The 17,689-nt window shown below is 40.1% G+C and overlaps 1 protein-coding gene across 1 annotated transcript; it reads right to left on the bottom strand.

Annotated features, from left to right (window-relative positions):
* Window positions 1-916: 916 nt before the first annotated feature.
* On the bottom strand, window positions 917-17,259 carry NARS1 (asparaginyl-tRNA synthetase 1). Its single transcript, XM_034995751.1, has 15 exons — window positions 17,123-17,259; window positions 16,008-16,090; window positions 13,229-13,294; window positions 13,036-13,128; window positions 12,860-12,949; window positions 11,476-11,554; window positions 10,559-10,629; window positions 8,453-8,539; window positions 6,842-7,063; window positions 6,532-6,731; window positions 5,992-6,127; window positions 5,149-5,262; window positions 2,747-2,878; window positions 2,326-2,457; window positions 917-1,797 (listed from the first exon to the last, which is right to left on the bottom strand). The coding sequence occupies exons 1-15, from the start codon at window positions 17,163-17,165 to the stop codon at window positions 1,666-1,668; spliced, it is 1,680 nt and encodes a 559-aa protein (XP_034851642.1). The 5' UTR covers window positions 17,166-17,259; the 3' UTR covers window positions 917-1,665.
* Window positions 17,260-17,689: the final 430 nt, after the last annotated feature.

Genomic DNA, 17,689 nt, shown 5'->3' with positions numbered 1-17,689 from the left:
ACCTTGACGCTCTTATCCCGACCTAATTCCACAGCTCTCCCTCCATATTTAAAACTCCCGATTCATTTGCACAATTAAAATTTAGATTAATTGGGTCTAACCTCTTCCTTAAACTCTGATCAAATAAACTGCCTAGATGAATCCAATTAGAGCTCATTCACATCCTTACAAGTATTTTTTATTTTAAAGATACAGGCCAAATATACTATAAATGCCCCATTTCCATCGGTCATTTCACATAATTGAAAAATAGAATATAGGGGCCCTGGGTGGCTCAGTCGTTAAGCATCTGCCTTCGGCTCAGGTCATGATCCCAGGGTCCTGGGATCGAGCCCCGCATCGGGCTCCCTGCTCCGCGGGAAGCCTGCTTCTCCCTCTGCCACTCCCCCTGCTTGTGTTCCCTCTCTCGTTGTGTCTCTCTCTTCAAATAAATAAATAAAATCTTTAAAAAAAAAGAAAAATAGGATATAATCTAATGTGTCCAAAAATAACACAAAAAAGATTATAAAACACGACTAGAACCTACACCTAATTTTTAAAAACTGTTCCTTTTCATTACGTGTTTTTAGTAATACCTACTGAATTTAGTAATATCTAACTTCACATATATACATCATGAAAAATAAAAAGACTAAAAAAATGCAAAACACACAAACCAATGTAAGACTGAGGTGTTCAGCTTTAGAAAAATTAAAGCCAGCAAATAGTTCTTATGTGTGTCCATTTATTGATTGCTGGGAATACAGCCTATTGAGAATACATGACATGCATTTGGGGAGAGAAATTAACCAAATCTGAAATGAGGCCATTCAATAAGGCTTCTAGGAGTTAATAAGGTAGCAGATTAGATCTAAAGTCACAGTGTGGGAAGAGTCAAACGGCAACTTACGGTTGTCATTAAAATTCCAGCTGCAAATTCTTTTGGAACTTATTTATTCTTAATTACTTAGAAACTACCAGGAAAGACAGAAGATCACTCTGCCTCTTTAGCTTAAACTAATGCAAGGAACAACAAAAAAAAAAAAGAATTTGCTGTTATTTCAAATCCTTTAACGCAAACTTCCCATTTCTTACAGAGTTCTCCACATCAATTCGTACCCTTTAGAATTATAAGTAGCTCTACAGAATTAGAAAAGATTAATGACAAATGCAAAACTGTCTTCGTTTGATTCAAGTATCTATCAATGAATTACACTGTTCTAATACTAGCAGATTTTTACACCACATTGTCAATTTTCCCCCAAGATGTTTGTTATAACTCACCTATACAATAAAATGATATAAAGAATTCCAGTTACACTTAACAGGACGGAAAGATTAAGTTACTGGAATGTCTTAGATCATAATTAAAATCTGTTTAATTATATATGCGGTATATATGATGCAAAAATTATAACCTATAGTTGGATAGACTTACAACTGTAGTGTTACATGCCACATATTTCCCCCAAACTTTGTGATGGATATTGTTTCTTAAAATGATAACACTGACATCACTGCATATTCACATGATTTGGACTGCTTTTTGTGGGAGAAAAAAGAAATGGCTATACACCAATGGAATAAAAAAAGGGAAGATTTTGGCTTTTTGTTTTTGTTTTGTTAAGAGGCAGTCTGTTCCCTTCATAAACTATATTCGTTCCTTAATGCTTCTGGAGGAATCAGTTACGGCTTGCAACGCTGGACAAATCGTGGGTATAAGCATACATCTCGGATGTGATATCTATTCAGAATCCAGGTCAAGAATCGTTCCAAGCCCAAGCCATATCCTCCATGAGGACATGTGCCATATTTTCTCTGTTAAAAAAAAAAGAGAAGAATAGATGTTTAAAATTTTGTCTAAAATATTTAAAATTTTCTACTGTGAAATGAGTTAGCTTATTGTGGTTAAGAATTCAACCCTTAATCTAGAAGCTTTCATAGACCACGTGTATAGAAATGATTTGGTATGAAAAATAAACCAGGGATTAGGTGTCACCCTAATTTCAAACTTCTCAACTAAGTCAATGTCGCTGTTTATCAGAGGAAAATGTGAGACAGCACTAGATATTGGTAGGATCTAACAACAAATTTTTAAAAACTCAGTAGCATTGAGCAAGGCCAGAGCTGAGCAGTTTTTCAAATCAAGTCAACATATTATTAGACAAAGACAAAACTAGCAATAGTTATATGCCACATTATAACCATGAAACTGAATACAGCTCATTCCCACATCAAAGTACCACAATGAATTCTCTCCTTTTAAAAATTCCAATTTATGCAGAACTATTATAATGAAAACATTTTAAAAGAGTGTTAAAAAAACCCCCACAAAACTGTTTTTACCTGATCTGTGTACCAGTAATAAGGAGTGGGGTCAATTCCTTCCCTTTTATAACCTGCCAGTATTTCCTCACTATCCCAGATACGCATTGAGCCTCCCACAATCTCACCAACATTGGGCATCAACACGTCAACCTATAAAAACAAGTAAATAAAATGCAGTTACTACCAGGCTATAGTTTCAAGGAAAATCACAATTAAACTCATAGCTAAAGGAGCACTATGGTCATGTAATACTCAAATATTCAAATCCTATAATTTAATAAGGTATGTTAAGCCCAATCAGAGGACAAAGGCCACTTCTTTAAATACTGCCATGCCAGATGTATAATGAAATATTTGCCATGACTCTATCTTATTACAGTGGCAGTCCCCACCCCCTTAGAAAGCAAAATTACTAATACTATTTGAATCACAAACTGACAGATTCTGTAAGGCGGGAATCCTCAGGACATCGCTGCATATAGAAGGACTTGATCTCTACAGGAAATCGACATAGCAAGATGGGCTCGTTAATGGTGTCCGTCATCAGTCTCTCAGGAGCTTCTGGGATATCCTGAGGTTAAACAAGACTTCATTAACATTTACAACTCGAAAGGCATTAAGACAGAAGCAGCCCTCACCCACTAGCAGCCCTTCCTCTTATTAATGTAGCATAGCAGAGAACACACACCCACCCACAACCCATACACATGTGGAAGCAACAATTTCTTCCAAAAACAATAAAGGTATTTTTAAAACTCACACTCAGTTATTAAACCAACTGCAAAAAGATCCGCTTCCTTCTACAGTATATCTCAAGCGCCATGCTGCTTGAGGAATGAACCCCCCCCCAAAAAAAACCCCAAAACAAAAAACAACCACTCAAAGCCATTATTCACTGGGACTAGATACTGGTAGTTATTTTTATCAGCAGCCAGTTTTATCTAGCTCTGAAGCAAACGTAGTCCATTTAGTCCCATAAGGCGTAAGATAATCAGTGAATGCTCCAGAACATCATCGGTCTATGCACAGAACGTGTTATTAATAACACCAATCTTTAAACTTTCTTGTTATCTGTACTTCTTTCCTGTTACAGTAAATCTATAAGGCTTCAACAGGAAGTAAGACAGAGTCATAAGACAAATAACCAGTGTGAAATTTCTAAGTGTAACCACACCTGGAATACTTAGCCAAGAAATGTTAGATGATGATGAACCAAGTTAATCTGCCTCTCTCTCAAAACATCCTTCAGTAAACCACACATAAACTCAAGTTAAAACTGAAAACTCTTGTCCCAGTACAAACTGACTGAGGCAACTCGACAAGACTCCTTGATTTGTTTAATGTAAGAACCAAAATGGAGCTTAGCAATCACCCGGCACAGCTGTCATCAAGCCCCAGTCCCTGGAGGCCTGTGGGAGATGAGTGGGATAGTTCTGGTCTCTCAGCTTTTATCTGCTTTACATACTAGAGTCAGATTTAACTGGGGGGAAACAGTCTCACTGCACATTCCAAAAAGTCGCAAGACCGTTTACTCTGGTGTCCTCATGTGCATGGGATGCCATCAGTGTACAATAAATGTTGACGAGCATCAAGGGCTTCCTGAGCCGTGGACCCTGCCAAGAATTTAGCTTTGAGTCCTCCCAAGTTTGCAAAGCAGATGTGACCTCCAAGGAACAGAGGGTGGGGTCACTGGCCTTCCATCATACAGCAGTAAAGACACAGGTGGGAGCTAAGCCACCTAGGGGGGCTTCTTACTCCAAAGATTGGGCTCTTTCCACTCCATCATACTACTTTGCTAAGTTTTAGGTAATAACACTTCTTAAATTTTTAATACAAAATTTTGTTATTATACACCACCAACTGAATTCATGAAATGGTGAATGATTTATATAGGTCTAATGTACTGTTTGTTCTCTCTGTAAATTCCTTCTAAAAATAAAACAAAATTCAAGTTAGCAGTAGTTGCTCCTATTTTATCTATAAAATGGATTTGCAAACACTAAGTGAGAAATGGTTAAATGCACAGGGAAGAGGGCTTAACAGTACCAACAATCTACACGTCCGATACATCTGCTCTGTGTATCTGGGACACCAGACCACCTTCCCCAGCCAGGCCTTCTCTCTTGGTTTTGCATTTTAACCAACAGCTATTTTCTCCTTTGACTCTTCTCCCTGTGAAGGAGTTTTAATACACTCCTTTAGGGGAGGCATCCTTTTTTTTTTTTATTTTTTTTTATTTTTTATTATTTATTTGACAGAGAGACACAGCGAGAGAGGGAACACAAGCAGGGGGAGTGGGAGAGGGAGAAGCCGACCTCCCTCGGAGCAGGGAGCCCGATGCGGGGCTCGATCCCAGGACCCTGGGATCATGACCTGAGCTGAAGGCAGACGCTTAACCGACTGAGCCACCCAGGCACCCAGGCATCCTTTTTGAAAGAGCCAGATACTTTCTCCAGGCAAATAAAATGGATATATACATATCAACATTTTGCCTGAAACTGTGAAGTGTACAGCTTTTTGAAGCATCCTGCCAGCCTAGAGAGTTACCACTAGAGTAAGTCCCGAGCATGGACTGACCACGGAAGAAGAGGAAAGAGGTACAAGACGAGCTGTGCAGGCTGCCACGACGCTAATCATTACCGAACCCTACGGAAAGATACTGTTCTAAGGCTGACTCTCCATCTGTTGACTCAGTGGATCCTCAGACAACCCCAAGGAGGAGCTTCTGTTGTTACCATTTATTTGACAAAGAGCAGCTGCCTCCTGCATTACTGGTTCATTAACCAGAGTAGCAATCGACTTTCGCGCCATGCCATGCTGGCAACAGCAAGCAACGCATACCTCTCCAAATTCATAGAAGGTCCCATCTTCTTTCTTTACATTGTGTTCTTTCAGCCACACAATAGCATCTGAATAGTTCATCCGCTTAAAAGGCCGTTTGGGAGGCTTGAAGTTCTACAAGAGAAAGAAAAAACAGTGTATACAAAGAAACCATAACACTAAAATTTCCATTTTAAGAAAAACTATTTGTCATTAGTGTAAAATGTTATTCCTGACTAGAAAACTGAAGACATTCCTAAAAATGGAAAATATACATGACCTCCTCCTATGTAAAATATTATAAAATTATTGGCAATGACTAGTATCAAATTTTACTCTTAAAAATATTAAGTACAGAAATGAGTAAAGGTGGTCAAAAGGTACAAACTTCCAGTTATAAAATAGCCCGTCCTGAGAATATAATGTGCAGCACCATATATATATATATGTACGTATGTACATATATATATATATAGTTAGGTAACAATACTCTATAAATTTGAAAGTTGCTAGCAGAGTAGATCTTAGAAGGTTGCATCATAAGAAAGAACAAATTTTATCAATGTCTGGTAATGGACTTACGATAATCATTTCATAATATATACAACTATCAAATCATTATGCTGTACACCTGAAACGAATATAATGCTATATATCAATTTTATCTAAAAATATATAAATGTTATATATATTATATATATAATATAAATGTTACATATAAATATGTTATATACATTATATATATGTGTCACTTATTTCAAAGCTCACTAAGCCATTTAATTTACAAAAACTAAGGGTGAAGACATCATTACCCTCCAAAAAAAAAAAATCCTGACTTTGCATTTCCATAAACAGCACACCTACCGGGTTGAGGTCACGCACTATGCTCGCTGCAGGTGATTTCAAGACTCTATCTACCACGTCACAAACCAAGTCCTCCAATCGGTTCAGGAGCTCCTCAAAGGTCAGGAAAGGACACTCTGCTTCCACGTGAGTGTATCTGAAGAACAAGACATTATCTGGGAGCCGCTCTTCTTTTCCATCAGGTTTCTCTCAAGCAAGGAACTGCCCAGAAATGCAAAATTCCAGCACCGCTAACCAACTCCCAACCCAGCACATTAGTTTTAGAGCCCCTACCTTTCCCCCTTGAATAGTGATGTCTTGTTTATTCCTTAGCATAAAAAGGATCAAGGCAAAGTGAAAGAAGAGACCATAGCTAGCTATGCCCTAGGAGGCAAAACTTCATACATGGCTTCCATTAATTTGTTGAACTGCCCTCCACACACCCTCTTAACATATCAAATTTTTTTATATAATCATCATTTGCCTACATAAAGACTGCTTCTCTAAACATATTTTCTTAAAAATAATTTTTTTAATAAAAATGAAATAGTAATTCCGTACTCAGCCAGGTGCCTTCGTGTTCTAGATTGTTCTGCCCGGTATGACTGTGCAATACAAAACACATCTCCCAGAGCTGGAATGCAGGTCTCCAGGTACAACTGAGAGGACTGAGTCAAAAATGCCTCTTCCCCAAAATAGTCAAGCTTGAAGAGTGTAGCACCTCCTTCCACTTGTGTTTGCACTAACGTTGGAGGAGTAACCTGTTTAAATGCAAAGGAGGAGTAAATAAAGGCATATTGTGAGTGCCACTATTCAAGTTTAAAAATGGCAGAAGGTGTTTGTTTGCAAAAGATGAAGAACACACTCTTACTTCATAGTACCCCCTATCAAAGAAGTGATCTCGAAAGCACCGGGTGACCACCGAGCGTGCTTTCAGGATCTTGGACATGTTTTCTCCCCGAATCATCATGTGTCGGTTGTTGAGCTGGACGTCCACGTCAGACTCCTCGTTAATTAAGTTATCAGCTCCTCCAGCAGGGGCCAGCCCGATCAGTTCCCAGAAGTCACAGCTCAACTCATGGCCACCGGGAGCCTCCATTTTAGAAAGAGGGGGTGGGGAGAAAGGAGAGAGGAGACAAAAAACTAACATTATTGGAGATTTTCATTTATGTCAAAATTGTTGGTAAGCTATTTTTAGGCCTCATCATTATTAGCCTCCCCTTCTAGACACAAAGACCTAATAATCTGATTTTATTTTGATATTTAATATTCCTTTCAGAGTAAATACACACACGATTTTTAAACAATAGAAAAGCACAAACTAGAAAATAAATTATTATCTTGCAACTTGGAGTAACTACTAACCACTGTTATCATTTGCTGTATCTTCCTAACCTTTCCCTGATAATTTAAAATAACATTTTATCGACATTGAAAATCTCCTCAAATGCAAAGGTTTTACTAAAAGCTGTTTCTCTTTGGAACAGATATATGATAGAAATTCAAATTCTCCCTAATAATTCCATTCCGATTCATTTTAGAAGCCACACATCACGAAATATACAATATCTTGGTGCCAAACCCTGGATAGCAAGTAACATGTCATGACAAATACGTTTTGCAAATCACATTATATCAGTGAAGTTGAATCAGATATTTATGCTTAATGTAGGTTCTTTAACATGAACTCTGGGAGACCCTCTGATCTAGTCTATTAAGGCAGACTCTAGGGGCTCCCTCTGGTGGTTAACAGGTCACATTTGTTTGTTTTCTTTCCAAGACAACAAATATAACCACAGTAATTATTTAAAAAGTAATTACCAACAAGTAACTCTTATGTGCCTGTTGGTTGGAGAAGAAACAACTCTCTGAATATCAGAATTATATTTAAGTTTTTCTAAAAGAGACTTCCAAATTCTATTCAGAAAGTTTCAGATTTAGATTACTGTTCTCTCCTGAATTTTTTTGGGCAGACTGTTTTTATTACTACCTGGCCGAAAAATTATTCATGCATCCACAGCAAAGTGACTATACTATGGCCCATCAAGATTATTTAGGAATTCTATAAGGTTGGAAATCCCTGAGTTTGTTGTATCATATGAGTCGTACAGCAAGTTGTACCTTTTCCAGTCCTGGAAAAGGAAAAGGCATCCTAAATTTAGCAAGTACATCACATCTGTGCATTTGCCAAATACCAAAAGTACAAATAAAACACTGGAGAACGGGGCACCTGGGTGGCTCAGTCGTTAAGCGTCTGCCTTCGGCTCAGGTCATGATCCCAGGGTCCTGGGATCGAGCCCCGCATCGGGCTCCCTGCTCCGCGGGAAGCCTGCTTCTCCCTCTCCCACTCCCCCTGCTTGTGTTCCCTCTCCCGCTATGTCTCTCTCTGTCAAATAAATAAATAAAATCTTTAAAACAAACAAACAAAAAAACACTGGAGAACAAACACTTACCCTCCCAGTACAAAATTCAATCTACTCACCTGTTTGCCCTTTGGAGTCAGATTTAGCATTCCATACACCGCAACACTACTCTCAGTGGCCAAGACGACTCCATTGTAACACTGACACTATAAAAAAATGAAAGTTCAAATTTATTTACTCATATTTACATTAAAATGTTTGTTCTGATGTACAGAAAGCTAAGCGGATTACTTACATATAAGTTACCTGGTCTAAAACTAGTAAAATGAGATGGTCATCAATTTTTTAGTATTCATAAAGAATAGCTATTTTTGTGGGAGGATTCATCTACAGAGAAATGTGTATGTAAATAGATATTTTACATATATACATATGCATAAACGACAGTAGTCCACATCTCCTAAAAATATCTTTTTTTTTTAAAGATTTTATTTATTTAGTCATGAGAGAGAAAGGGGCAGAGGGAGAAGTAGGCTCCCCAAGGAGCAGGGAGCCCGACGCGGGACTCGATCCCAGGACCCCAGGATCATGACCTGAGCCGAAGGCAGATGCTTAACCATCTGAGCCACCAGGCACCCTCTTAAAAATATCTGAACAGCACATTTTATTTTTTTTTTAAATTCACACTGTTAAAATAATAAACCGTCCACCTGGACTATGATCATCAACACTTGCTAAAACCATTAGGATGAAAGTGACATGTAACTTTATAATGGAGGGATCAGGCTAGCAACACTTCAACCCACTATCATAAAATCATAAAAAAAGACAAGAGGACATTATGTGTCTTTGATGTGAGGCAATGAGAAGCGCACAGCCTTGCCCATGAAGTAGTTGTGCAAAAAAAAAAAAAAAAAAAAAGTCAAACAAAATGAAAAAAACCCCCAAACCTGAATTTGATAAGCTTGTAAGAAATACAGAGGAGAGAAATATGTTAAATGACCCCTCGGGATGCAACCAGCCAAACCGGGAATGGAGGAGTTCCACTGGACAACCAACCAGGTTTTTTTAAACAAACGGGGTAGAAAAGACAATAGAAAAGGGCGAACAGTTACAGACTGAGAGAGATTTCAGAGCCACATCAGCTCAATGCAATACATAGATCTTGTCTGGGTTCTCATTCAAACCAAACAACTGTAAAAACACATTATGAGTCAATTGGGAGAATCTGACTGGATATTTAGGAGTTGCCTTTGTTTGGGGAGGGTGTGTTTAACATTAGCGTGATTATATTAAAAATATTTTTTCTTGGAGATGTGTATGCAAGTATATTTATATGAAATGATATGAGTCTAGGGGGCAAAAGGGGCGAGCAGTAAACCAGAATGGCCATATTATTAGCCATTACTTGTTAGAGATTTAATGTTTTTGTCCCTCCAAAATTCCTATGTTGAAATCCCACACCCCAATTTGCCAGTACGAGGAAGTGGGCCCTTGGACAGGTGAATGGGCTCAGATGAGGGTATGCTCCCCCTCTCTGCTCTCTGCCACATGAGGATGCACTAGGAAGCTGGCAGTGTGCAGCCCGGAAGAGAGCCCTCACCAGAACATGACCATGCTGACACCCTGAGCTCGACTTCCAGCCTGTAGAACTGTGAGAGAGAAATTCCTGTTGTTTATAAGCCACCCAGTCTATGGTATCTTATGACAGCAGCTAAAACTGACCTTACCAAAGCTGAGTGATGAGCACATGAGGTTTCTTTATACAGCTGACCTTGAATAATTTGGGGATTAGGGGTGCTGATGCCCTGCACTGTCTAAATTCCACATATAACTTGATTCTCCCACAACTTAACTAATAACCAGCCTACTGTTGGCCGGAAGCCTTGCCAATAACATAAAGTCAATTAACATATATTTTATATGTTATGTGTATTATACTGTATTCTTAAAATAAGCTAGAGAAAAGAAAATGTTATTAGGTCATAAAGAAGAGAAAATTCACTCAGTACTGTAAAAAAAATCCAGACACAAGCAGACCCATGCAGTTCAAACCCATGTTGTTCAATGGTCAACTGTACTGTTCTATTTTTTATGTGTTGGAAATTTTCTATAACAGTTTAAAGTAAATATAAAGATCCTAAAATTCCCAAAACTAACAATAAAGGAACTTACTGAAAAAAAAAAAATCATGTTTTCAGCTATAAATAAGAAAAAACATTTACCAAATCATCTGACAAGACACACTGAAGATAGCCCGTACCATCCCGCAACACCAGAAACATTAAATTCTTTCCTAAAAATGAGAAAGAAAAATTTAGGCCGACTGTTCTCAAGGCAATTAAAAGTACTTTTTCATAATTTAATCTTATAATAGGTAACTCCATGGTTAAATTGTTAAGAGTTCAAACCTCCTGCGTGGCCCCCTTTCTCTCAAGTGGCCATCGGGAACATCACTACTCAGTATCTGTAAAGCATTTCACCTTCTTCACTGTACTTCCAAATCCTACATGAGCCTCATGATCCACGTGATCAGGGGAAAGCAAGACCGTCAAAAACGTGAGACGAGGGATTACATCTCACTCACCACTGAATCCTCTGCAGTACCTAGCACAGTACTGTGCACTCAGCGAGAGGTGCATAAATATCACTGCATAGAATCACTCTTTTGATTTATGCCCCATCTCTTTTTATGAAGGATGTGGTAACTACTTACAATAAAATACACGTAATAATAAGACAAAGCAAAAAGTCAGGACTGAGAGAAGTAGAATGCAAACACACACTAATTATAAAAGCCAACACTACTGCCGTAAATTAATTTAGGATTTGGCTCTGCCCTTCCTGTAATACATCCCCTGCTTTTTATTAAATAATTAAATTCAACTAGACAAATATTTACTGGATATGCCTGCTGATCCCTGTGGTTGGTTACAGTTAGATAGCATTTAAATAATTTTTAAACCTATAATAGTCATTTAAGAACAAATTTAGGATATAATTCACTATCCTCTTTTATAAACTAGCATCCCAAACCAAAAATATCCCCCACCTAAGTAAATGTTTTTATGTTCTTCTTCATCTAGACCAGAGATGTTTAAAATTAAAGAGAGAGAAAAGAAAAGCTATACCATTTATTTACCTTGTCTACGCAGCCTGTGGACCCAGCCAAATACCTTTACTCTTTGGCCTCTGTATCCTTCTAGTGCATGAATCTTCACCTGTGAAATTGAAATCAATAACATTTGACCAATCATATAATTTATCACATATCAACTTCTCCACTAATACTAGATGGGTGGCAGTAAAGTGTTAAAATTTCACAAATGATGCAAAATGACAGTCATTCTACAACAAACGTTCACCATATTGGAGTGGTTAAAAAAAAAAAATCCAAATCTTCTTTCTCTTAGTGCAAAACTGACACTGAGAACCATCTGGAATGTTAGATACTGCTATATAAAATCAATGAATAAATGAATTCCTAAGAGCAACAAGAGGAGTCTGCACGAAGACCTTCCTGCCCTCACAGTCCCTCCCGACACCACAAGGTAGAAGCTAACCAAGGCTAGCTATTGGTTTGGAGGAGGAAGCACAGAGGAGAGGAGTACAGGAAGGGGAGGGTGAAAGTAGCCAAGACAGCTTCACCACTAAGGACACAGGAAAAAGACAACAATCCATGAGCAGTAAGAACTATTCGAGGGGCGCCTGGGTGCCTCAGATGGTTAAGCGTCTGCCTTCGGCTCAGGTCACGATCCCGGGGTCCTGGGATCGAGTCCCACATCAGGCTCCCTGCTAGGCAGGGAGCCTGCTTCTCCCTCTGACTCTCTCTCTCTCTCTCTCTGTCTCTCTGACTCTCATGAATAAATAAATAAAACATTAAAAAAAAAAAAGAACTATTTAAAATCTAAGCATGTCCGCTCACAGCCCAACATCTGTTCTAGAAAAAATACAGAGAATCCAATTCATAAAATCACAGAACACTTTATCTATTTAAAAAAATCATGAGGGGCGCCTGGGTGGCTCAGTTGGTTAAGCGACTGCCTTCAGCTCAGGTCATGATCCCAGGGTCCTGGGATTGAGTCCCGCATCGGGCTCCCTGCTCTGCGGGGAGCCTGCTTCTCCCTCTCCCACTCCCCCTGCTTGTGTTTCCTCTCTCGCTGTGTCTCTCTCTGTCAAGTAAATAAATAAAATCTTTAAAAAAAAAAAAAAATCATGAAAATCATGGATTTTGACCTCTTCATTTTATGGTGAGGAAATGGACATGTAGGGAGGGAGGACACTTAGCTAGCTTTCAGGTGGGATGGGAATCATTCAACACCTAATTATTAAACTTTATAATAAAATGAACCCCCAAAAAACCAGCCTCATAACTCTAAAATGTTATTTTCTCTCTATCCCTTCTAAAAGGAAAGGAAGGGCAAACGGTGTCAAGAAGTAAACCAGGCGGCCCGGCCCTCGGACATAGAACTGACAGTCTGACGAGGCACAGCCGCGATATTTGGGACAATATGTGTCACACTCACACATTTTGGCTCTGGGAGACTTGGATCGTTTTCAATGGTAATCTTCTTTGCTTCTTCCAGGTTCTTTTCTCTCCGCAAATTGTCTTCTGCCTAATTTTAACAATAAAGCAGTTTGTTAACACGATTTCTAGTATTCTAACTTAAAAAATGTTCACAGCAGCAAAATCACCGCTCACCTCTTTCTTTTCCCGGGATTCACTCTTCATTTGTTCTCTATGCCACATTTTTTTAATGTTCTTCATCTGTGATTTAGAAATAACATCCCACCTCTAGAGAAAAAACAGATATTTAATTTTTTCAAGAACCTCTATGTTCTGATGAAAATTTATTTACAAAATGTAATTCGGTAGAGTTTTTGGCTCATCCTACCTCATTTTCTTTTTGTGAATCTATGTAAATGGTGGGAAACGGTTCTTTTCCTGCTGTCATCAAAGCCTTGGGTGGGAAGGGAGAAAAAGAAAATTTAACATTGTACCATATTTGAAATCAAAATCACATCCTAATTATGAGGTAACTTCAACCATCTAGAATGTCATCAAGAGCCAAGAAGAAAAGCATACAGATCCCAACAGCCAAAAGTGAATGTTGAAAGAATGACTGATTGGATGTACTAAGAATACTTTGCTTAAAGTAGAAGCCCTCGGGTCCTTTCACAAACAGTTCTAGCAAGTGGGGCTACACAATACAGTTGATCCCTGAACTCGGGTTTAAACTGCGTGGATCCACTTCTATGTAGATTTTTTTCCATAGATACAGTACAGTGCTGTAAACACATTTTTCTCCTCCTTATGATTTTAACATTTGCTGTTTTCTAGTTTGCTTTTTTGTAAAAATACAGTATAGAATACATATGACATTCAGAATGTGCTGACTGTGTTATTGGTTTATGTTATTGGCTTCTGGTCAACTGTAGGCTATTGGTAATTAAGCTTTAAGGAGGTCAAAAGCTGTATGCAGATTTCTGACTTGGCAGGTGTCAGCGCCCCTAACCCTGTGCTGTTCAAGGGTCAACTGTATACCATTTCCCAGTACAAGTAGACTAGAAGCAACATATTTTAAGTGGCTGTGGGAACCAGCAGGAAGTATACTGAGAACAACAGAGGAGAGAAAGTTGACAGTAGAAGTCAACTGCAGATCACACCTAAATGGTTAATCTTCACTAAGAAATCAGGGAAGTTGTTTCCGAAACTCTTTCAGAAAGAAAAATAACAGTTAAGAACATAAAAGGCTACACTTCATTTTATTTGAAAAATTCCTGTATGTAGAATACCTCTTCATAAATACGAGGACATGTCAGGTGTTGCTGTGCCGTTTAAATTTTATAGTTTGTATTACTTGATTAAGTCAGCCAAGAAATGTAACAAATTATTCTCTCCAATTGTAGGATCTGAAGCTTGCGGAAATTAAAGGTCTAATTTCCAAACCTGGAAAATACTTTTCATCTTCTTTTAACACTAACCCCAACTCAATGATCACTGCAGAGGAGGGAACCTGGATCTTTTAAAAACATCTAAGAGGGGCGCCTGGGTGGTTCAGTCGTTAAACGTCTGCCTTCGGCTCAGGTCATGGTCCCAGGGTCCTGGGATCGAGTCCCACATTGGGCTCCCTGCTCCGTGCAGAGCCTGCTTTTCCCTCTACCACTCCCCCTACTTGTTCCCTCTCACTGTGTCTCTCTCTGTCAAATAAACAAATAAACTCTTAAAAAAAAAATTTAAAAAATAAAAATAAAAACATCTAAGAGGTTTGTTTTTTTTTTAAGATTTATTTATTTATTTGACAGAGAGAGAGAGGGAGAGCACAAGTAGGCAGAGAGGCAGGCAGAGGGAGAAGCAGGCTCTCCACTGAGCAGGGAGCTGGATATGGGGCTTGATCCCAGGACCCCAGGATCATGACCTGAGCTGAAGGCAGCCGCTTAACCGACTGAGCCACCCAGGTGCCCCGAGAGTTCTTCTTTTTAATAATTACACTTGGTAGAGATGTTTGTAAATCATTAGGAATTTGCTACCTGACACTCTCTATTGATCCCTCCTTTTTTATCACCGAAATTGAAAGTTACAAGCCAAACTGTAATTCCCCAAATCAGAACGGCACACTTTTGCTAATAGTGACATTTTGCAAACATTCACCTAAACGTCAGTTTTGGGGAGCCATAGGAATCACCTCAACAACTGGAAATGAGAGAATGATTTCCTTTTAAAAATTAAAAGGTAAGACTCAGCTTCCCCCAGTCCCACTAAGTTCATGCCCAGATTTCTTCTTCCTTTTTTAAAAAGAAATTTTATTTATTTACTTGACAGAGAGAGAGCACAAGCAGGGGAGTGGCAGAGGGAGAGGGAGAAGCAGGCTTCCCGCTGAGCAGGGAGCCCGAACACAAGGGGCTCGATCCCAGGACCCTGGGATCATGACCTGAGCTGAAGGCAGATGCTTAACCGACTGAGCCAGCCAGGCGCCCCTGCCCAGATTTCTTCTAAATGGACTCCTAAGAGGCCTCTTGGTGAATTTACCACTAGAATCCGGATGTGATCCTGAGCCTTGAGATTCAAAGACCTAATTTATATCAGTACACTAAGAACGGACACATTTCTCAGAGCAGACACTCAGTAACTCCTGAGTCTGGAGCTTGAAGACAGAATGCTAATTTACCAATGTACTATTATTTCTCAGGATCTAAAATCCTCAAGTGAGTTTAGCATATTCTCTCTTAGCATGATAAGGAAGAAAAGAAGACACCTTTTAAAAATATTCAAATTTGGGCGCCTGGGTGGCTCAGTTGGTTAAGCGACTGCCTTCGGCTCAGGTCATGATCCTGGAGTCCCGGGATCGAGTCCCGCACCGGGCTTCCTGCTCGGCAGGGAGTCTGCTTCTCCCTCTGACCCTCCCCTCTCTCCTGTGCTCTCTCTCAAATAAATAAATAAAATCTTTAAAAAATAATAAAAAATAAAAAAATAAATAAAAATATTCAAATTTATGTTTAGATTTGTTCATCCAAACTCTTAAAGCTACGTAGCTGTATACATTCCTCATTTTCTCTTTTCTGAAAATGCTCTTCAAAATCTAGTGCCTGAAATAAAGTTATTGGTGAGTCACATGTTAATAGACACGAGTCATTAACAAATGTAGTCATTTTGCGAACGAGAAGAGACGCTACCTTTAGGCCGGTTTTAAAAGGTTTCTCCTTGGTTCCATCACCTGTAGCATCATTTCCCTCTCGATCGGAGACATAGAGCTCTGCTGTTTTTCAAAAGCAGAGTAAGTTACTCATTTGGCCAGTAATTATTAGTCACTTCATACTGCAACTATTTTATCCATTCTTTATTTTTGTAAACAGAACAAGCCATCTGATTAGTAAAAATTACCACAGTCCAAAAGAAATTATATCATGATTACTTTCCCACGCCTATTTCAGTGACATCTATCACATAAAAACATACTAGTTACAAATCTGGCTTTTCAAAATGCACTTTGATGATTTTAATTTGTGATACTGCTTCCGGCTACTTGATAAAGGCTTTGAAGGTGGCCAGACCAGACTGGGATCTTGGATGTTGTACCTTAAAAAGCCTGGGTGACCCTCAAGAATTCACTTAACCTTTCTGAGCTTATTTGTCTACGAAGTGAGGGGAAAAAAACAATACCCATCCTGAATGGCTGTACTGAGGACGAAATAAAGTCACACATACAAATCAGATATCCCAGTGAGAGTGCACCGATGTCAAACAAATACCAGTTCCTTCTGATCTTTAAAGGAAATGAAGCTCTGAGCTTAACGAATTGCAGAAGGCCTTACAACTCATTAAGGGTGAACACTGACATCAATCCTGGTCCCTTTTCCCCTTTTTCTATTGCACCATACGGCCTCCCTGGAAATCTCAATATAAATGAGGATGTGTGAAAGCGAATATGAATTCACGAGTCCTTTCCGGACGATCACTCTGAAGAGCTTACATATTTGGGGGCTACTCTGACGTCTCATAGTGCCTCGCGGGGGCTAAGTCTCAGCTGAATCACCAGATTGTTCGCAGTGGGGCAGCGCGAGGAGCGGCCGCCATCCCAGTCCCCGGAAACAGGGGGCCCCCGAGGGGGGAAAAACCCCACCCAGCAGTCGGGGCCCAGCTGGGGTCCAGGCCCCTCCCCCCGCTCCTAGCTTTTACGTGCAGAGCTGGACCGCCCACTGGAAGCCAGGCCACCGGCCGCAGCTCGGTTCCTGCCCCACGTAGGGGCACCGCCACACGTACACAGCCCGGGTCTCCGGGCTTCACTCACCTAGTACCATCCCCGCGGTCGGCCCGGTCACCTCCAAGGACATCGTCTCCAAGACTCTGCCGCCCTGTCACCCCAACGTGCACCGGCGGCTTCCTCGACTAGGACGTTGCATCAGAACTTCATGCATAGGTCGCTCCAGTGAGTCACCCAAGCGTCGCGTAGCCATTGGTTACAGGAGGATTACGGCAAGTGGGCGGGTGTCACTGCTGCAGCCATCTTTGAGCCGGACAGAGGCGACTTCCGGGTCCGCGCCCCGCCCCCACGCGCTCGGGCTTCCCCGGGCCGGGCTCCCCGGGACTCGTGGCCGCCTAGACCCGGAAGGGGCTGCGGTCTTCTCTGCTCTCGGGCCTCGCCTCCCTACTTTCCCTGCTGAGTCTCCAATTCCGCCCCCAGCTGTAGGTGCGCCGGGGCCCTTTTGGAATCGAGACCAAAAATTTCGTTCCTTATCCCCAAATGTTGGAATGCTTGTGGAATTAATGTCATCATCAAATGTATTGAGCACCAGCCACGGGGGTGGGGGAAGGGTTAGGGGCATAAGAATAGTCCTATCTCATGTGCATTGCCTGT

The sequence above is a fragment of the Mirounga leonina genome, unplaced genomic scaffold (assembly GCF_011800145.1).
Source record: "Mirounga leonina isolate KUSES-001 unplaced genomic scaffold, KU_Mleo_1.0 Mir_93, whole genome shotgun sequence".
In the NCBI taxonomy this organism is placed as follows: domain Eukaryota; kingdom Metazoa; phylum Chordata; class Mammalia; order Carnivora; family Phocidae; genus Mirounga; species Mirounga leonina.
Note: the sequence above shows the minus strand (reverse complement) of the source record. Positions and strands in the feature narration are given on the sequence as shown.